The 21,764-nt window shown below is 55.3% G+C and overlaps 1 protein-coding gene across 1 annotated transcript in view; it reads right to left on the reverse strand.

Moving 5' to 3' along the window:
- Nucleotides 1–21,070, reverse strand: part of vn (membrane-bound neuregulin protein vein) — a 119,735-nt gene extending 98,665 nt beyond the window's left edge. The window contains exon 1 of the mRNA XM_017911832.1: nt 19,518–21,070. Within this exon, the coding sequence (XP_017767321.1) occupies nt 19,518–20,889 (1,372 nt within the window). The 5' untranslated portion in view covers nt 20,890–21,070. The remainder of the gene's footprint in view (nt 1–19,517) is intronic.
- Between the last annotated feature and the right edge of the window lie 694 nt (nt 21,071–21,764).

The raw sequence follows: 21,764 nt of genomic DNA on the forward strand, positions 1-21,764 counted from the left end.
CTGCTGACAAATCTGCACAACGCTCGCGACGAGATATCGTGGGACGCGGCGCGTACCCGCTCGCTGTGCAACTTCCAGCGGATCCCGTGATTCCTGTCACGACCGGTTCACCGCGGTTCCCGAAAGTCCCGTTCGTTCTCCGTCCAAACGAAACAACGCCGAATCGCGGCCGCTGTTTTCCAAACGCCACGCGGAGAGACCTGGTCCATCGCCCGCGAGCACTTTCGTTATCCCCGATCGTCACGCGTCGCTAGATACTTCCAACGCGTTTCCAGCGTTTCTCTTTCCATTTCTCCGCTCTGACTCGCGTGATCGCGCGTACGCGTTTAGAGTACGTGACCGGGAATCTACCGATCCGTCGACTTTCCATCGATCTACGTCAACAAGGAGAGCCTCGTCGAGCCTTGCTCGCTGCGCTAAATTTGACAGAAGGGCCTCGGTGAATAACGTTAATCGTAACGCTGCGCGCTCGTGGTCCGTGTTTCCGCTTACACGCGAGATCCGCGGCTGAATAGGCATTCGAGCCGATCGCGGCCGCTTCGCGTGTCGGTTCCGCGTGTGGTCCTTTCGAATTTATCGCGAATTAAAAGCACCAGCTGCGACGTTCGCGGTGCACCCTCCCCGATCGGTATTTATCGACGGATTTGCCGCTGCGGAAGCTGGCGGTCCTTCACGGTGCCGGTATCTACACGGGCGATCAAGGAAGCGAAAAAACGAGAGCTAGGGGAGAGGCGCGACGGATAATTAAAAGTTTTAATTACGCATCGACGACACCGTCGCGAGGGATCGACGAAGCGACCGAGAGCGCGTCAAAGAAACGCGCCACGGAACGACGTCGTGGTCCCCGGCAAGTACCAACGCGTAATCACGAGCAGCGCGAGGAGAGGGATGAATTCTGATTAGCTCGCGGGGGAAAATTTGCAACGCGCCGCCATTTTTCTCCGCCCTTGCGAGCGAGTTCGCGACGTGTCCGGCCCGGTGGTGGACAAAGCGAGTCCTTAACGACGCGCCGAACGAAGGCCGAACGCTTGGATGCGGCGAATTAATCGTCTCGTTACCGAAGCTATCCAGCGATGCGCGAGAACGCGTAGCGTCAGTCACCGGTCGCGATACGCTTATTAAAAGTTCATTAATTAAGCCTGCTCCGGGATCGCGACAACGCGAGCACGCGGCTGAACGCGCACGGCAATTAGCCCGTTCCCCTGGTCCCTGGGGTGAACTCGTCAAGTGTGACATTCGGTCCAGACTATTTTTACTTTCGACCACGCGACAATGACCCAGTCCCGACCGGCCGGGAGTGGGCTGACGTCGAACAGGGTGAACCGTGGAGAACGCGCGGAGGACAGAGAAGATCGGTGACGGGAAATGGTCAGGGGTTCGGCGAGTTTGCACGTCACGTCGGCTATCCGGCACGAGCGTTCGTAACGGGCTGGAAACGCGGGTACGTTTTCTTTCCAGGCCGTGGCACGCCTGGGGGCTGATCCGACGGACGAAAATGAGCGGACAAAGGCAAAGGGGTCGCGTGTCGGCTGCGAGGCAAAATCTTCCGGATCCAACCCCGTCGTCCGTCGGTTTTCTCGTCTTTTTAGACTCGCGCGCGGGCCCCGCCTCATTGTGACTTCAATCTTTTATGAGCTCCTCTGAAAGAGTTTCGCGATCGAACGTTAAAAAGGAGAAAGAAAGGGAGGGAGGGTGGATGGAAGAAGGGTGGTAGAAAAGGAAAGCAGGATGCATGAAACGTCGGCAGGGCTTCGTCCAAGCTCTGACCTCTCTCTGGCTTTGCGTCTCTTTCGCCTTGCGAGAGTGAGCTTTTAAAGTGGAGCTCGCGGAAAGCCACGAGAATACAATGCGGCTTGGTGGTACTGTACGCGAACGCCGATGACATTTTCCGTAGCCCGTTCCGAGCACGCGTTCGTTGATTCCCCGCCACGCCTTTGACGCACGCACACACACGCGCGCGCCCGCGAGAGCACTCGTTCCTCGTTCTCCCGTTTTCATTAAGCCTTTATTAACGGCCGAACGCACGATTGGAAAGCCCGTTCGTTCGATTCCGCGATGCATTTCCGTCCCGGCAATGCCTCGAAACGGCCGCCGATCCGCGCGCACAGTTTCGCCTAGTTCCCGATCCCGCGACGCGAGAATTGCTCTTCGTCGCGTTTCTGATGATTTTCTCTGATCCCGGCCATCGACGACGACGACGACGACGACGACGACCCGGCCACAGCTCGATATCGCGCGCAGACCCGCCATAAACTACCCTTCCATTCGGACGCGCGTAACGGCGGTAATAAAAACGCGGTTGACGCGGAAATCGAACGCGTCGCGTATCGTTTCGACGCTGGACACACGGGCAGCCCGCGAGCGTGTGTAAGCGGAAAAGGCACGGTGGTCCAGTGGGAATGGGCCACAGAGCACGCCGCGACGATATAACCCGGCCGCGTGTAACCGTGGGGTTCCCATCGATTCGCGATATCGGGCCGCCCGGTATCGCCGCTCGATCGCCACGCGGGGCAAAGATACTACTCCCACGAGGCGATTGATCGCCGCGGTTTTACCTGGCGTCGCGACCGAACCAACCGGCTCGAAACTTTGACTTTTCCTGCCCGACCGCGCCGCACGATTCCGCCCTGCGCCTCCGTCCGCTTTTCCCTCCTCTGCCCACGGCCTCGCGAGTTCACGGACTTTTCCCGCCCGTCTATAGTTCCTTTCCAGAGTTTTATATCGACCAGCCGCGCCGATTATTTATTTACCGGCGAGAACGGGATCTATGCTCTATCCGTGGCACTCGATCCACGGGATTTATCGTTGCGCGCAGCGGAAAAGCCTGGTACTCCTGGCGGAGACGGCTCCTCGCGGATGGTCGCGCGTAATGAAATATCATTCGTGTCGGGGTGTCCGAAATTGTCCGGCTCGGGATTGGCAAAGGTCGCAACGTTTGGAGGATTGGAAAACGGCGCGGGAAATCGGTGCGACGTTTCGAACCGTGCAGTCGAGTCGATAGCGGAAGAGGGTTGCGTCGATTGGCTGGAGCCGGCTCGCGGACCGGATCCAGGAAACGGGAGGATCGATGGAATCGGACGATTTTCGATCCTCCTTTGAAACCTGGCGGTCGCGTTTGCAGCGTGTACACGGTCGGGATCATTGTCGGGGTCAACGAGGACCAGGCATCGATGTCAATGGCTCGAATGATCGGTGTCGGGCGTCGCGTCAAAAATCACGGACAGAGACGTACCAGGCATTCCCCGGTCGCTCGATAAATCCTTCGTGATTTACGATTATCGACACCGGTAAAACACTGTAATTCGCAGACGCGTGCTTTATCCGTTACCGGCCGAAGAAACGATCGCTAGTAAATACTCGCCGATTACTCGCGCTGCCAACGTTTCCAAACGTCCCAGTTTCCGCTCGTTTTCCCCCCGCCGCCTTCCTTTCGTCTCTTTCTCCCGGCTTTATCGTTTCCCCGATTCTCTCTCTCTCTCTCGCTGTTCTCTCGTTTTCTATTTTATTTTTAATAGCGCGTCACACACGCGGGGAAACGGAATTTCGTGCGTGGCGTTCGAACGAGATTTACGACGCAGCCTCGCGGCAGCGCCGCGGAATCGTTCCGATGCCAATGGATGCCAACAGGTCGAAAGAGCGCGCATCTAACGATTAATCGCGTAATTGGCGCAACTTCTACGTCCTTGGGCCTGTTAGAAAAGCGCCACACGCTCTCGACCCGGCGAGGACGCGCGCGCGTAAACTCTCTCGAGCTAAGTCCATCGAGCTCGTGCCGATTCGCAACGATCATCCGATCGGCGTCGTGCCCAAGGACCTCTGTCTCTCTCTCTCTCTCTCTATCTCTGTGACGAGCGCGAGAGCGCAGAATGGAACTGGTCTGGGAGGAAAATCGGTGTGTGGACGGTGCAAAACGGAGAACCGTGGATCGGCCGGGATCGAAGGAGCCGCGTGTCGTTGGCTGGCGTCTGAACGAGGCGCTAGATCGTTCCCGCGGAGGCAAGCCGGCAAATAGGCGTTGCACTCTAGATCGCTATCAGTGTGGGTAAACGTTTGAGCGTTCAGCGTCGGGGCCCGAACATAGAAAACTAGGAGTTCGGCTCGTATATCACGACGGCAGATAAAAAGTTTTTCGCTCGTAAGCGCGAGGTTATCTCGCGGATTCCTGGTAAATGTTCCCGAAGCCAGGCAGGCGCAGACGGAGACCGGGCGTCGCTTAATCTGCCCGGCCATTACGCTAAGCCGTCGATGGTAGTCACGCACGGCCACCGCGTGCAACAATGTTCAAGAATGTTGCGGTGCTCCCGCTAGCCCGCGTCTACCTCTCTCGGTTAATAGTTTTCCAGTCGTTCCTCCGACTCGATCGACTCCAGACGACGCGTAACGGTCGCGCCGCCATCGCTTCCGACTTTCCAGCGTTTCCCCGAAGCCGGCCGCGGGGTGGCCAGCGTTATCCGATTTTTCCATCTCCGCGATCGCCGTGCCAACAGCCGCGGCTAACTCAGCCGTCCGGATAGTTTCGAAGCTTTAATTCCGAGCGGTAATTTAGCTGCAATTCAATTTAATTCCGAGATCTCGCGATATCGATTCCGCCGCGAGATATCGCGCAACAACGCGCTGTTCCATTCCGAAATCGCCGGAGATCGGCGTTACCGGGCCGATTAACGAGATTACCGGTTGATCCGGGGCAGAGACCCGGGGGTCGAAGAAGCGGTCGGAAGACGCGGGGTGGAGAAGGGAGAAAGGGGTCCTGGTCGTTTCGAAAATGATATTTCACGGGATCGTAGAAGCGGGCAGTCGAGTTAGTACCGTGCAGTCGACTCGTCGGATTGTATATCACTCGGCGATACAAATTTACTACTCGTTACCGGAAAATACGGTAAACGCGGGTCAGTGATCTATGGGTTGCTCGCGGGGCAGTTACGGCAGCTTCGCGACGACTCTGTCCCCTCGACTCGGCGATTCGCCTTGGCGAACGAGATTCGCGAAGGAATCGGCGTCTCGCGGCGAATCGCGTGCGAGGATAGGCCGGAAAAGCGGGTGGGAACACGGAACGGAAGGACGAGGGAGTAATTAAAATCGCGCGAGGAACGCGTGAGAAAGTGTGGCGCGAGGGAGTGACGGTGATTGTCGGTCGGTGGTGGCGTGGCTGGCGATAATTCGCGATAATTAGTCGTTCGCGACCTTACCGGGGCCCGGCGAGTTGGCGCAGGGTCGTTGCAGAGCGATGCTGTTTAAAAGTTGATATTTAGTAAACCACCGGCCGGCGAGCGGTGTTTTATTAACACGTGCCAACCGCGTCCGCGACGCGTGCCAACGCGGCTTGGTCAAGGGGTCAGTCGACTGGCGACGCGACGCGCCGCGATTGCAAAACAAAAGGGACGCTTAATCGTGGGGGCCGGGGGAGGGGGCGCAGTGGTAGCTCTGGATCCGCACCACCGACGCTATTTTATATATCTAGCGCGATAACTTGTCTCGGTGGCGAGGCTAAATTTAGAGTTACCGTATTAGGGAAGCAAGCGCATTCCCTCTCCGCGGCGGCGGGTTTGAATATTTCGTGGTTAGGGTGCACGGCGGAGAGAGGGTCCGCGGCGAGCTTTTCCCGGCTCGATTCGACAGCGAAAAGTAGCCGCGACCCGGTAATTAAATTATATTACCGGCGATTAAGGGAACCCGCTGAACTTTCGCTACGCGTCGCGATGCTTGGCTGACCGCGACGGTGAAAAAGGCCGCTCGTAGATAAGAGAAATTTAACGCGCGTTCGTTTTTCTCCTGTTCGGCCGGCGAGCCTGGCTATTAAATTAAGGGAAGTCGTTGGGAAAAATCCTGTCGCGGCGCGATCTCCCGAAAGTCTGCGCGTCGTCGCCGCCGCGGCACGCTTAATTGCTTACGTTCGTGCGAGCGCAATTACAGGACCGCACGAACGGCGAGCTCTCTCGCATAGCGCGCGAGTTACACGAGAAATTTAAAGGGTAGCGTAACGAGCCTCGCCGCTCCCAATTATACCGCGTGCCTACGAGATTTTTGACAATTTCGGCTAAACGGATGGACCGCTTAACGGATAGCAGCAGAGCGTAACGACCGGCGGAGGAAGAAAAACTAGCGAGGAAAATCGTTCGGATATTCGCGGAAAAATCGCCTCTCGACCGATTATCGTAGGATAATCGAGGAACGGCGGAACGGTCGGCGAAGAGAGCGCGTAAAGTTGCGTGTTCGTGGACAGAAGCGTGTGCGTGACGCGCTGAACTGCGTGTAGGAGCGTCGCTCGGCCGACGCACCGAAATAGAATTTCGAAATAGACCCAATATTTTCGTCGTCTCGCATTTGCGCCACCTCTCCTTGCCTGCCAGCGTCCTCTTAGTAGTCGTGGTCGTCGTGGTCGTCGTCGTCGTCGTGGTCGTCGTGGTCGTCGTGGTCGTCGTCGTTGTCGCGGTCGTCGTGTTCGTCGTCTTCGTCGTTCGGCGACGCCGTCGTCGTGGTCGGTGCCGAGAACGCGCTCCGCGAGGAAGAAAAGAGAAACGACGCGAGGGACGGAGCAGACGGGATCCTCTTCTTCGACCCTTGCGCTTCTTCTCACGGAAACCCCCTAAGAGGCTTTGCTCGCCATTCATACCGCGTCGAGAGAGGGCACGCCGATGTTTCGGAAATTTACTCGCCGTGAATTTTCCGAGCGAGCGAATCGCGGCTGTCCTCCAAGCGATGCCTCGACGACCAACGAGGAACGGTCGCGAGAACTTTTCAACCGCGACTCGCGCGCAGCCACTGCCCGTTTTAGAAGGTTCCGCTTCTCTCGTCAAACGGCGTGGCTTTTCTTCAGCCCGCGTAGCGTAGAATTTTCCTCTTAACCCGGCGCAGGCCGCGATCGTCGGACGGTACATTTTTGGAGCGTAAACGTTTATTGGCCGAGCGAACGGGAAGACGTACGGGTTCGAAAAAGGGGGTAATAAATGAAGTGGCTTCCCTCGTTGCTCCTTTTACGGCGTTTCACGCGGTGTCCCATTCATTAGCGTGCGAGAAATATTAGGAACCGTCGTTACGCCGATAACGTAATTGCCCGTAAATCACGAAACAAAGTCACGTGCTCGGGCTTCCACGCGGCTGGCCGCGTTATAGAAACATAACCGCGGCCACCTCGCGGGGGGTAAGTGGATTTTCGTATAATACCCGAGGGTGCGGCGGAAAAGACTCCCGCCATCTTCGCGGCTCCGCGATTTTTCGCCAGACGAGAGCAGGCCTTCCCGATCTAACCCTTCGCGTATCGAGCGTATCGGCACGTTCGATCTACGGCTCGAATATTTCCAAAACGCGCGACGGCGTAGAATCTTTGCGCGTTCCCACGTAGCCAGTACGCCGAGGATAAAGAAGGAATACCGGCGAACGTTTTCGAGGCGAGAACGGGTCGGATCCCGCGAAATAGCCGATCACCTGTCGCCCGATCGGGAGAAAGAAAATTCCTGAAAATCCCGCGACGATGCGAGGCAATGGAACGGCGCGTTGCGAAAAGGGTCAGGGAGCGAGTGGAAGCGAGAGAGACGTAAAAGATCGGATGGGTAGGGAATGGTGGGAGGACAAACGAGTTTGTTTTCTACGATTTTCCCACAACGAACATGGCGATACGCGATAGGCACTGTCCACGTATAGAAAGATAGGTACGTACACGGAATAGCAGAGGACACCATATAAACACCGCAGTACAGTTCCGCGAGCCAGCGATGCGACTAAAGGCAGAATCCCGGTCGTCGTCGGATCCGGCTGCGGCCGCTTCGCCTTATACGATGATCGTCCGCCATGAGCGCGCTGCCAGTTGACCACTGCATTTGATGCAAAGAAAGTAAAGACGGAGATCTGCCGATTTAAGAGCAAATGCCACCGTCCGTCTGTCTCCACCGACTCCGCGACTTGATGTCTCTTCTGCGGTTCGATCTCGACACGCAACGCCAACTCCTCTTTGCCCGTCAACCGATCCACGCGTGAATCGCCTTCTCGCTTTTTCTCTCCCGTTTCTCTTTACCTCTTTTCTCCCCTTTTTTCCTTTCTTACATCTCTTTCTCTCTCTCTCTTTATATATATATATATTTCTTTTTTCTCTCCCCCCATTTTTTCCCTATTTAAAAAGAATCTCGCTACGCCGTTTCGCGACGTCTTTGGCTACCGATCGCCTCTGTTTGTCCGCTGGAACGAAGGACGCGACCCGCCAGGATGGAAAAGCTGGCCGCGGGGATTCCACAGGATGCTCGAGTATTTTTCCCCCCCGCGAGTATTATCGCGCGATAGCCGCTACATTTACGAGATCATTAAACTCGCCGAACAACAAACGATTATTCCGATTATCGTTGGTTAACCGAACTCCGAGGTGAAACAATCGAACAATTATTTGGTCGGGTTGCAGCGCGCAGCGTGTGTACGCCGATCGCGGACGGGAACGTACCGCGCGCGTGGAACAGCAGCTTGCGCCGTTATCGAATTTTCGACTACGCAAAACAATAACGAATTTAACAAGGAACGCGTAACGATCAGGTTCGATAACGGACTGCTGCCGTTTATTATCCCCGGCGACATTATTACGGACGTACGTGCGCCAAGAATGTTCACGCGCTCGACGCGGCTCTCGAAACAATGCACGATCGCGACGGGAACGACTGACCCCCCTAATGATCATTTTTCCTCGTCCGAGGAATTCATCGCGGACCACCCCACAGCTTTCCCGTAGTCGCGTCACGCGTCGCTCGTCGATAACGAATGCACTTTTTCTCCCCCGTATTTCTACGTGTCGCGTGCACCGCCGCTTCCTACGATTTCCCATTTCGCCACGTCGCGTCGTTCCGTTTTTCTTTCCGCGACGCCCCACGAAATCCCCATTCCTCGCCGATCTCTAGCGCCATCCAGCGACGCGAGCGTTTCCGCAGCGATCGGGGGGCCTCAGACGCGGCCGTTCGGGGAAACAAATAAACCACCAGCGAAAACGGAACGATTTCGTCCCTTTTGTCTCGTCCATTGTCACAGGACGCCTACAAAAAAAAAAAAAAAAAAAAAAAAAAAAAAGAAAAATGGAAAAACCTATCAGGGACACGAGCCAGATCGATTTGTTTCGCGTTTGGAAACATCGATTCTCGCGGTGGCGCGCAGTGCTCGGTCTGGCCGATTCGTCGAAATCGGTTACACGATTACGTATGGGGTTTCGAGGACGAGGGGAGGAGGGAGTGGCTCGGGAAATTCAGCGACCTCGGCTAACCCTTTGGGGCACGCTGGGATTAACCCTCTGCACTCGAGAGGTGATCTTCAGTCACCGTTTCGTAAAATTTGGAAGATCCATATTAATTAATATATCAAATTTAATGTAACGTAACAGTGTGCGAGGTATCGAAATCAAGTAATTTTACAATTCATTATTTACTGCTCAATAAAGTATCCTGAATTTTTTAGTACAGAGTCTTTGATTTTCCGCTCTTCTGTAGTCAAAAGATCAAAGGGTTAAAAGTGCCCCACCTTTTCGATGCACCGTAATGCATGCTGGGACATTTTTAATCACAGGTTTATATCTCGTCTTATTTGGGTAAAGCAGTTGGTAATAGCTTCGACAAATGTTATAAAGGTATACGTTTGCGTTGGCAAGATTCAGCATGGGGCACGTGAGACCACCCTATACATACCACCCTATAACAACGAATTCAATTACACTGTCATTATTTTTTCACGTTTTCTCATTACTCGATTCCTTTATTGGTAAAAATATACCAATTTTGTTTCATTTAACCCTCTCGCTTCGAGCGCCGCTTATAGGGGGCGTTCACGCGATGACTCCTGGGTACGGGCACCCCATGTACCCGGCATCCAAATGACGCGTATACAAGTGCAATCTGCATACGATTGTTTCATTCGGCACAGTTGTTATTTAAGACTTGGGAAAATGTACGGAAATACACAGAAATCACACGCACTGTGCATATTTCTGGCGCGCGTTTCTCTTCAGTGAGGGTACTTTGGCGGACAAGCACTCCTCTGCAACATGGGTCTAACTTATTATTCGAAATCCTGTGCCGCAGAGCGTTAAGGGGGCTGAGAGGAAGGGAGGGAGAGGATTTCTTCCGAAGATTCCGAGCGGAATATCGAAGTCGACACCCACATGGAGGAACAGGCGAAACAAGTGGACGCCGGTGTCTTGGCCGCGGTGTAACGCGGTTATTGTTGCGACTGGCTCGCGCTTCGGGTTTCCCGGTTCCTCTGGAAAAACGACGAGCATCTTCCCTTTGCTCCCCGCGACGACAGCCGTCCTGCTTTCTCTCTCGAGAAGGTAGCTTCCACTCGCGAGCACCCTCTGCTCCCCCGCGTCACTCATCTTTCTCGCTCGGCCGCGCTTCGCTGCCTCCTTCTCGTCGTCCCTTCTTCGTCTGCTCCTCCACCTCCACGCCATCAATCCCCTTCCTCGTGAGCTGCCAACGCTGCCAACACCGGCTGCCGCCTCCTCCTACTATCTCGTTCGCGTCCTCGCGCAGCCACGTTCGTCTCGTTTTCGTCTTTCCAGCTTCTTCCATTCTTTTCTCTCCTCCCTCTCCCTGCTCTCTCCTCCGCGATCTCTCTGTCCCTCCGCGAGACGGAGCTTTCGTCCGACGTCCTTGTCCACCCCGACCATCGCGGACTCGGCTACCACCACCACCGCGCACACGCGATCGTCGCTTTTTTGGCTGCGAATTGGAGGAATTAAGTCGAAGGAAAAGTGGGCATGCCAACTCTTCGAGAGAGGGAGGGGTAGGAGGAGGAGGAGGAGGAGGTGGAGGTCTCGGTAGAGCACTCGGGGGCAATAACTCGCGGCGTGTTGTGACTACGCGATGACGGCCAGACCGCTGGTCGCTGCTGTCTTTCTTTTCCTCCGTCGTTTCTCTCCCTCTCTCACTCTCTCTCTCTCGCTCTCTTCTTTCCGTTTTATCGTCTCCTCCACCTCCTCCGGCACGACTCCCTGTGCTTCACCTTGCGCGGCTTTCGCGTCGCTTTTGTCTCCGTCTCTGTCGCACACGGTTTTCCCCACGAGGCGATCGTATCGGAGAAAAGTCGCCGCCGCGTGTCCCGCGCGAGATATTTAGATCCCGGCTGAAATCGAAGCGGTTAAGACCCGAGCATCTCCGACGTACAACGAGAGAGAAGGAGAGCTTGGTGGCTCGTTAGCGCACCAAGAGATGACGAGAGCGGGACGAACGTCTCGGCAGAAGGTGTAACAGACGTTCTTCTCGAATTTCCCCAAAGACCCGCGAGATCGCGAAGTTAGGCAACCGCTGTCTCCTGACACACTTGACGTCATGCTGTATCGTAATGCTCCCACGAATTCTTAGCTCGTGTTCCAAGGAAAACCGTGTTTCCGTGCGGCGACCCATTCCCCGTGCATTAACCGTGGCGAAGTGTTCTCGGGCCTGGCAAGATTTCAGTCCCGATACGATCCCCTCCGACGCGAAACGCTTTTCCATCTGTCGGTGCTCCACTCCGCCACCCGCTCTTCGAGATCGGCGCTGCGAATTCGCCATCGGCTCCGACTTTCGTCCACGTTGTCCGTGCGGTTTAACAGGGAAACCCATTTCTTCCGTATCCACGCAACGATCGATCGTGGACCAAGCCGATTTTCGAAAAACCCGATCGATCGGCATCACGACGCACGACGCGACAGTCGAGGTTGTTGCAGATTAGGAATGCTTCGAGAAAGTACTTTGAAAAGTCTCGCGAATCGGATCAGACGTAGTTTCCGTCAATGAGTTTCTTCCCCTGTTCCCTACGAAGGAGAAGGTTACCGAACGCGATGGAACAAAGGATCGTGACCGGCATAGACGCGGGCAGAAAGGAAAAAGGAGAGGAGAAAGAGAGAAAAGGAGCTGCATTCCAACCGGGGCCAGACGACGAAGATTAGTCGGTGGGATTACCGAGGGTAGCACGGATTCGCGGGAAAAGCTAGCGACAACCTTGAGCGAGCGCATCCCACCACCCCTCGGAAGGGGTTGCGCGGAGGAACGACAAAGCTGTCGGAGTTCCGCAAATACGGGTGTTCGTCAAAGGTATCCGATGCACGAATTATTTAACAAGCTGGAGCAGCTCGGCTCCTCGTTAATTATCAAATTGTCTGCCGATTGTGCAGCGCAGTTCCGTGTCAACTTTGTCCCCGCTTCGCGAATTCTTCTTTCCAGCCAAATGTTTCCGGGGTTGCCTAATTGTTCCCCGAACTCGCGCGATATAATTCGCACCCGTTTATTCCGACGACGATGACGACGACGACGACGACACCTCGAGGTCTTCGTCCACGAGTCACAGCCTCGCCGACAGATTTCTTACTTCCTTCTTTTTCCACACTCGTATTACGTGACCTCTTTCATAGATCCGAATGGGTTCTAGACGGTTCGGAAATAATACTCCGTGAGTAGGTTATTTATAACCGCGACAACGGGCCGGACGTCTGATCTAGCAGCTCCTAGCCGCGTTGCGTCAGCCGTCTTTTCGAAGTATATTTTTTCGTCCCGTGGAAACTGCTCGACCTTCGCGCGATGCAGAATTCGCGCCGGGGTGCTCACCGGGGTCCCGAATAAAACAAGAATTCCAGCAGAGGCGCGCGATAAAGCCGGCCGAAACTCGGTCGAGCATCGCGAACCGCGCCGGGCGAAAGAACAACACGGATCTCGAAGAAGCGTAAATTGATCGGAGTCCTCCGTGGGAGGTCTACGAGACAGAGAGAGATAGAGAGAGAGAGAGGCAGAGATGGAGCAAAGAGGAGAAGAAGAGGCAAAAATGGGAGGGAAAGATTGGGAGAAAGGAGAAAGATGGCGGAAAAGCAGGGAAGGGTGAAATAGGGAAGGTTGGAGGCTGAAATGGCTGGGCGTATCCGCGAGCCGTGGCCGCGAGGCTCGTAGACGCGATATTCGATCTACGACTCTTTAAGCCGGCTCATCCCTTATTCCGACTAGAAAAGAAGCGTGTGTAGGAAGGGCAGCTGATAGAGAGAAGCCAGAGTGGCGGGAGAAGGGGTGGCGGGCTTAACCGACAGGGAAAACACATGTTATCGACAGGCTGTCTTTTTTTTGTCGGCTGGTTCGTGGCGGAGGTTGAAATCGGGGTTAAAAAGAAAACGCGAGGGAAAAAAGGGGGAAACTGGCGGGGGAATCCTAACTCCAACTTTTTACCGAGTTTTTAACGAGATACCGAAGCGTTTTCCACGGGAGAGTCGGAAAAGGGTAGACAAGCCGAGCGGGGAGAGAGAGAGAGAGAGAGAGAGAGAGAGACGCGGAGGAACGTGTTTCTCCGAACGCTGCGTCGTTTAGTTTTCCCCTTTTTTCCCACCACTTTTGCGCAGACTTGCCGATAACAAGGAGCTCGTGGCTCGTCTTCCTCGATCCATCGATCCGCGTCCATCGATCCTATCCGTCGTTGGAACCATCGCGCGCGCCATTTCGCGACAATTGCGAAACGATACGAAAGGTAGGCGCTCCAGGTGCGCGAGCGAGGTGCGTGAGTCGATTTCAAGTTTGGAACCTTGAATTTCGCGAAAGCGGGACGCGACTTCGGATGGCTGCCAACGAGCAGTCATTAAAGATTAACGATATCTTAACATTCGCCTCGTTACCGTGATTCGCGACGATAAAAATATCCATTACGCGTTACGCGTCCCGCGAGTGAAAGAGGAGGGAAAAGGAAGAGGTTTCGGCGATTTCGAGCGAGACGACGAACGCGAAGGGACAATCGAGGCATCGTTAATCACGAGAACATTTGTCCGCGGCAGAAGTAGTCGAGCGTCAGAAATGCGTCGGTACGATAATAATATGCCCGTAATTCAATCGGCGATGGCGACAAGCGATAGCAAATTATCGCATTGTATCCGGGAACATTGATTGTCCTACGGCTACGGCTCTGCCAGCTGTGTGCCAATTTCGCGAATCCCAATCCAGAACGACGAGACGGGACACCGAGGGAAAACATTTCCGCGGACGCCATCGAATTGCGAACACCGGCCAATTCCCGGCGGAGAATAGGGAATCATAAATCCCGCGGGCTGGACGATATTAAAACTCCTCTTCCTTTCCAGAAATGATGCATGTCGCTCCTTATCACCGACTACGGAAATTCGTCGCGATTCGCGGACATTAGTCAGCCGAGCGTTTCGCATTTTCGGCCGCCGGGAAGCGCGTATTCTTACGGGGTTCTCGGTTTCCGCGGAAAACTTTCCATCGTGGCTGTGTTGGTCGTGTTCGGCGAAATTGGAACGATAAGGGGATCACGGGAATCGAGACGTTATCGAGCCCCGCGATAATGTCGGTTTCCGTTATCGTGCGAAAAAATCCGCGCCAACGTACGCGAGCGGATCGCGGACGGGCGGCACGCCGTGTTCGCGAACCATCGACGCGGTTCACCGTTCACTGATCGCTCCACGCTCGGATCGCTAAAAATAATCACGCTCGAGTGACCGGCCACGTTAGATCGGCAGTCGCCCAGCAGTCTACTCGATCGTCGACATAGCCAGCGACATGCCGCAATTTATTCCGTGTTCCAGTTCCAAACCGTCGAATCGGCCGCTCGACAGGGACCTGTGCCCATTTATCGCGATCGAATTATTACGTTAAAGCTGGACGTATTAACGCGCCCACGGATCGCTGTCCCAATCATCCTATTTCCAATCTTCCTATCCGTATAGGTACGCAACCGTGTCGCACTTTGGAGATTATAATAATCGGCGAGAATAAAGGAGGACTCGTTCTGCCCCCCGTTCCGCGATTTCGAGGACGTTTGGGATATTGCGGCTAGAAGCGTGGAATTTTCCCAACGAGAGCAGAGGGGGAGGGAGAGAGAGGTGGGGCAATCGGGAGACGTTTCGACGATCAATCTCGCCCTTAAATTAATTTTCCAAAGGTAGGTGAAACGAGCGATGGAACGCAGACGCGGTACGAATGTCGCGCACCGAGCGCAGCACGGTGCATCGCTACAATCGCATTCCGGGTAAACTAATTTCGATGCGAGCGAGCCAGGTGGAGCGCAGCATCGAGAGCACCGGTTCTCCAGATCGGCGGCGGATCACCTCGGAGACCTCGTGCTCGAGGCTGGATCGCCGGCCGCCCAGCAGTCTACCTGCTCGCCGCTACGGTGTATACACACACCACACGTGTGGTCCCCCACCCTGACCACTCGCATACCCCACCTCTACCTATGCACGTGCGTGTGCGACCGTCCGTCCGTGCGTGAGCCACCGTCCACGGTATATAGAGCGTACCTGCGGGTTCCTCTGAGTATGGGCACAGGGCCGTACGTGCTCTGGATACGTACGTGCCGATTTCCCTCCCCCTGCCCGCCTCCAGGGCCCACTTCTCTCCCCTATTCCTTCCTTCCCTCTGTCGCTTCGACTCTCCATCTGACTCTATCCGTCTCTTTGCTACTACTCCTCCCGATGCCCTTGTGCCTTACTCCCCTTCCTTCGGACGATCAATCTCGCGGCCGATGTACCAGCTCTGTTCCCGCTAAGTCGCCAATTATGCTTCGTCCATCGATCGGCCATCGCGGCACACGAGTCCCACGGAAACGGATAGCCCAAACTCTGCCCTCTGTCTTCCATCCGTGTGCTCACCCATTTCCGCCATTTTCCAAATAGCCCACCGTCATCGGGACCAATTCAAAGTTCCCGATTCAAATATTTATTTCCATCAGCGCCACGAAGAGGCAAAAATCGACGGGGAAACGTCGCGTTGCCCGAATGTCGGAGGCATCGAGCACACCTAACCCGTATCGCGCTTCGCGATTAGCCGGGAAACGAGGCGAGGAATCGAATTTCCGCGCGGCTCGTTTCGTCAAAAGTGTCACGGCAAGACGATCGTTATTTTCGAAGCCCCGGTGTCTTTTAACTATCTGCCCGAAGCACCGTTGCACCGTAGCACCGTTGCACCGTGCGCCGATGTACGTCGGTGCGTCCTACATACACCCGTCGAACGCAACGATAATTGACGTCAATTAATTTCTATAGTAATTCGCTGCCTCGCGGGCGACAACCGCGCTGCCTCGAGGAAAGAAGATCTCTCTATCCGCCAGTCGTGCTCGTTCGCCCGAAATCGGGCCCCCTCGTCTCTCCCCCCGCGTGAAAGGATCGCTCGTTCGCGGAGCGAAGCTGAAAATTGCGAGAAATCGGGCGAAACTGCTCGCAGCACCCGCATGTGCTCGCAGCGTTGCAGGTCGGTACTCGGCAAACGCGAAAATAACTCGTAGCCCTGAACGGCGCAGCGCGCGTCCCTTTTAGGACCTGTCATCGTGCGGACGCGTCCGTCGCGTCGCAAGACTCCTAGCCTGTACAGCGATAATGCGATATCGCGCGTGTGTGCCACGGGAACGAGCGAGCGAACCAGATACCGCGGCGCCGAACTCGTAGTTACACCATAATGCGCAATCGCTGCGTGCACCGTGCACACCACACACGGGTCTAAGAATAGCACGTGGAAATTTCTGCGAACGCGAGCTCTTAATCCGCCCCGGTGCAGTCCGCTTCCCGAAAAATCATCCGCTCTCTTATCCGCTACCTTCGCGTTTTATCGGCTCGAAAATTCGAATATTAATAACCGTCTGCGAGCAGCCGGCTACGCTGCGCTAATGAATGTAACTATGATATATCAAGATAACGATAGCCCGCGCGACACTTCGCGGCACATGACTAAACGTTTTCCCGTAAACCATAGATACCGCTTTAAATGCCCCGCTTATCTAGCTCCTCGAGATTACGCTCGGAAGTTCATTAATCGCGAGAGCAGTCATTTAAACCGAACGAACGATCTTGACCCGAAAGAATTCGGAGCAGACGCTCGTCTCCTTCGTCGCTTGCAGTTAGTTCCAATTAGAACCGGAATAACTCTCGTTTACCGAGTCGTGATTCCACGTCGACGGTTCGTCGTCCAGCCGATAGCTCTCTCGATCCATATATCCGACTCGCGCGTTACCTGGCACCCTCGAAACCGCGGAGGATCCGCGTAACATCCGGCGGTGTAGACGAAAAAGGGGGCCCGTTATTGCCGAATGGCGGAAAGAACGCGGGGCTATGGGATGACAACGGTGGTATATCCGAGGGACTATGGGCGCGCGCGACACGACTATGCTCTCGATATTCCGTTTTTCTCCGCCGCTGTCTCACTCGGGTGGCATGGCCGAGTGTAAGCCAACAGAAGTAAGGACGGGTTTCCGATTAAGGCCTTATAATTGACGTCCCGGGTCCCCCCGTCTGGCTTAGTCACCGGCAACTGGGAGAAGGGCTGGCGGACCCGCTTTTGCGGATCGCGGATCAACGAACCGTCGCCGGACACCAGACGCGTTTGCGCCTCTTTTCACGCCCAACCTCTGCACCCCTCGTGTGCCGCGGGTCTTCGGCGCTTTCCATGCAGGGCGAAAAGTATCGCGGCTGCATCGTCTACGCGCGTTAACGAAGCAATTTAAAGTCAGGCTATCGGGCAGCTTATCAAAGTTACAGGGGAATTAAATATCGAATAACTCTCGATAATAAACGATCTCGAGTTACGCGACAGCGACGGTGAGATGGGATTTTACGAGGCGTCATCGCGAGATTTTTTTAACGACTCGTGACAAAGATTCGACGAGATTATCGAGATTCCAAGCTCCCGGGAATCCAATTTACCCCTCAACGTTCAGCCGTACATGATAAATCGGTTTAAGTCTCTCTCTCTGTCGCGTTAACGGAGCAGCTAGGCTACGATCTCCGCTTTCCGCGAGGCGAGATACTCCGAGGTACTCGATAATGGGATAAGTCGCGAAAACTTTCGATACGCGTCAAGGCGGATGTGTAATACGCACAGGTGAAGAGGGTTCGGAGGTGGGCTGCCGGGCAAACGAGCGCAACAGTTCGAAACTCGTAAACGAGACGAGGAAAGTGGAGGACGAAAACGACGCTAACGAGGAGCGAGCCGAGTTACTTCGAAGACGTATCAAAGAACTTTGCTCCCTTTGCGCGAACCGTGTGCCCCATCGCGTTCGGTTCCGGCCTGGTCGAAAAATCTTCGAGATATTTGCAAAGCGGCCCGCTTTATGAATAAAACACAATCCGCGCGAACGTGTCTGGAATAACCACCCGGTAGGTACCGCGATTCGATCCGTTCCATCGATCCCCGCGCCGTTTCCTCCGTTCGTTCTCGTTTCACGCGTATTAGACAATTGCGTAAATTTCGCCAGCCGACGACTCGCAACTGACGGCGGAGTTAGTAGCGCCAACGCCGCGACGCGGCTGTTATCTACGAGACCGCGCCGGTATCGATAACTGGTCTCGCGACGATGATATATTGCAAAGCGTGTAATTTTCAGGTATGACTAATTGAAATAAATAAGCGAAAGATAAAGATCGAGGGAAGCGTATCGACGAATGGACGAGGTCGAAAGCGCGGCGCGTTACCGGTCGAAAGGGGAGGCCACATGTGCGCGACGAGCCGAAAGCGAGCGTCAGAGCTCGTGAAAAGCCTCGCAGATGTTCCGTGACGACGACCACGACGACAACGACGACGACGACCACGACGACGAGCTATACTTTCGATATCTGGAGCCGTGCCGGTCGACTTATCGCGATAAATCAAGTCGCGGAAGGTCGTCGCCGAGCCGGTAGCGATCGGTCGTCGCGGAGGGAACGAGGGAGTCGAAGCGGAGCGCGTTGAACCGCGAGCAAATTGGACCACCTTCGAAACTCGGGGCTCGTTACTCTGCTTCTGGCGCGGAGGAGTTCCGGTGGAAATGCACCGGTGACGACGGTGTCGTTGGTGGATCGCGTTGGCGAAGAGGAAAGAAGAAAAGCCGAGGACGAGTGGTCGAGAGTGCTCGGTGCTCGCGCGAGCGGTCGAGCCACGCACGCCGACTTGAAGGCGATCCAACTTACGTGGCGGTTTAAATATACGCGTGTTCGCGTCTCGATTACGCGCCTCGAGGAAAGCACCTCTTCTCCTCTACGTGGGCGTGCTCGCGCAGCCAGAAACGAGTCTCAGATACGATAAGTAATAGCGTCAAAGCGCGGTTACAATTTATCGTTCACGGTTCTAACTGTCCGGAATGATTTTGCCGAAGCCGAAAGACGTTCTACGGGCTGCTCGCGTCGCGCGAGGATTAGGTTTCTAGCGCGCGGCGAACGCGGCTTTTTGCATCGTATATAATCCGGTGGTATCGGAGAAACGTCGCGGTGGCTCGGCGGTGGAGCATCGGCGCGTATGATATTTAGGGGGAAAAGAAAATAGGGTATCGGTGAAAGATTTTCGTAGAAGATTCGAAGGGGATTGGAAGGGAAATGCAAGGCGTTTTCGATAGAATCGTTAGAGGCGGCGGTGATAGGGCCGCGCGCGGAAATAATAGCGAGCCGGAAGACGGGCGCATCGACGAGGCGCGACCCGATGCATGCGACACACGGGGGGTCGGGCGCGCGCGCCAATCGAAAGCACGCAGCTGCAATAACTCCCGATAACTTCTCAATAGCCGTGTTTCTTCCGTCGAGAGAGCCGAAGCTCTTAGATTAATAGGCCAGAGATGATAATCGTACTCACCGTAATCCGGTCGAATGACAGCCTGCACCGCCTGTTCGTTCTTCTTGCTTCGTATCACCGGCTCACCGAGGATCGTGAAGTTTCTGGGTCCCACGCGATTCACAAACACTAGATACACTTTACCCCTCTTAATATTGGCTCGCACCACACCACTCTGATTATCGCGTTGCTGTTGCTGCTGCTGTTGCTGCTGCTGCTTGCCGTCGGTGTCGTAGCCGCAGACCGTGGACTTGCCGGGCGCCGATTTGTCCCGAAAGTGCAGCCTGACGCTGTCGTTCTTCTGCAACGGCTGGAAACCGGGCTGGCTCTTGTATACTTGTTTCACCTCGAACGTCACCGCGTAGTTCGAGCCCGGTTTCCTCACGGACGACATGCTCCTCGCCTTCCCCTCGAACACCGTGGGCGCCAGGTAGGCTCTGTTCCCAACGTCCACGTCCGGACACCAGTTCTGACCGCGGCAACCCTTGTTCCGGCATCTTCGTCGCTGCTCCCTCGGCGAATCCGCCTTCGTACGGTTCTTTGGTCGTTGCTTCGCCGATCTGATCACTCGTGGCCGTTCCATCGACGACTCGTCCCCGGATGGATACAGGATCGGCGTTTGCGTCGACGAGTGACGTGGTAGCCGAGTCAATCCGGACTCCTCCATCTTTGGATGAACGTCCGCCGTCTGGTGCTGCACGAGCACGCGACTAGGATCCGCGATCCTTCGTTTCGACGACGAGACGAACACGTCGCGTATCGAGTCGTCCAATTCTTCCGTGTACCACTTCGTGGCATCCCGAAGGCGCGGTGGCGAACCGCTGCTGGCCGGCAAGCTCGAAACGGTTCGATAGCTTCCCCCGATGGGTTCTCGGATCGTCGACGAGGAACCGAGCTCGTAACCGAGCCGATACGTTGTCCACGAATTCGACTCGACGAGCCGTTTATCATTCTCGAGAAGTTGCGAGTTCCCAGTTGAGGATCTTCTCCCCTGTTGCTCCTGCCGAAGTTGCCGGTGTTCGGATCGTTGGTTAAGCCGCGACGTCGCTCCAACCTCGACGTCGTCGTCCTTGTCGTCGGTGTCGTCGTCGTCGTCGTCGTCGTCGTCGCCGCCGACCGGTAATTTGTAATCTCGCGTAGGTCGAGCGAGGGTCTGGTCGACTGTTCGATGCTCGCGTCTATCGATAGTTCGCGTAACGAAGTTCCAAGTTGGTAAACGGTAATCGAGGGGCTTTTCAACGGCGGCGATGCTCATCGATGGTGGATGGTCGCTGGTGGTCCTCGTCGACGTCTCCTCGAGGGAGTTCCGATTGGCGGGGGGTGCCGCAGCGAGCGCCAATGCGCCCCACCAGCCGCTTAAGATCCCGGCCAAAAACAGAGACGCCCACATCATCCGACCTGCTTGCTGGTTTGATCGGGGGTGAGGTCGACACCTCGGTCACCCCGAACGCGACACACCGCTCTCTCCAACTGATTCTCTTTCTTTTCGCGACCGAATTCGCCTCAAAGTTCGTCGCGAAATCTCTCTCTCTCTCTTTCTCTCTCTTTCTCTCTCGATTTGTCTCGCGTTCCTCTCCTCCTGTCACACGTTCTCGCTCGTGCTCTCTCTCTCTCTCTCTCCCTCTCTCTTTCTCTTGCTCGCTCGATGAAATCTTCAGCGAAGCCTCATTCGTCCCGAAACTGCTCTCTTCTCGACCCTTACTCGCTCCCCTTCCGCGCTCGACTGTCGTCGGAGAATGCGAATCGCTGTTCACGAGGTGTTGTACCACCGGCAGCAGCACAACATCGGGACTTCCATCGGACAGATTCTCGGCTGTCTGCTCTTCGTCCAGCGCAGTACCGTCCTCCTCATCCTTGATGCCTCGGGATGGATGCGACAGGAACACCGCGGTACGAAATCGTACTGCGTCTATTCACCTTGGATTATCGCGAACGATCACGACCGCCGGCTGCCGCGATTGTGCTCCCTCTAAACCGCATTGAGACGTACAGTTCAAAAGTCGCGATCATCCTGTCGATCGGTCGAGAATAACATCCTGCTCGCGCGACCCCACGATTCGCTACCAGGGGAATCGTCCTTTCAGCCGCTACCACCGATTCACCCTCTATCGTTTACCGCCTCGGTGACTTCGTCCCTTCTCTTATCTCGAGTTGCCTTTCAAATATTTTCTTCCACGAGTTCGCTACCACAAATTCTCTCTCTCTCTTTCTTTCTGTGTTTCTCTCGTGGCGTTTCGAAACGACGAATCGTTCGTTCGAACTTGAAGC

Source organism: Eufriesea mexicana, unplaced genomic scaffold, assembly GCF_001483705.2.
Source record: "Eufriesea mexicana isolate 0111107269 unplaced genomic scaffold, ASM148370v2 scaffold294, whole genome shotgun sequence".
Lineage (NCBI taxonomy): Eukaryota > Metazoa > Arthropoda > Insecta > Hymenoptera > Apidae > Eufriesea > Eufriesea mexicana.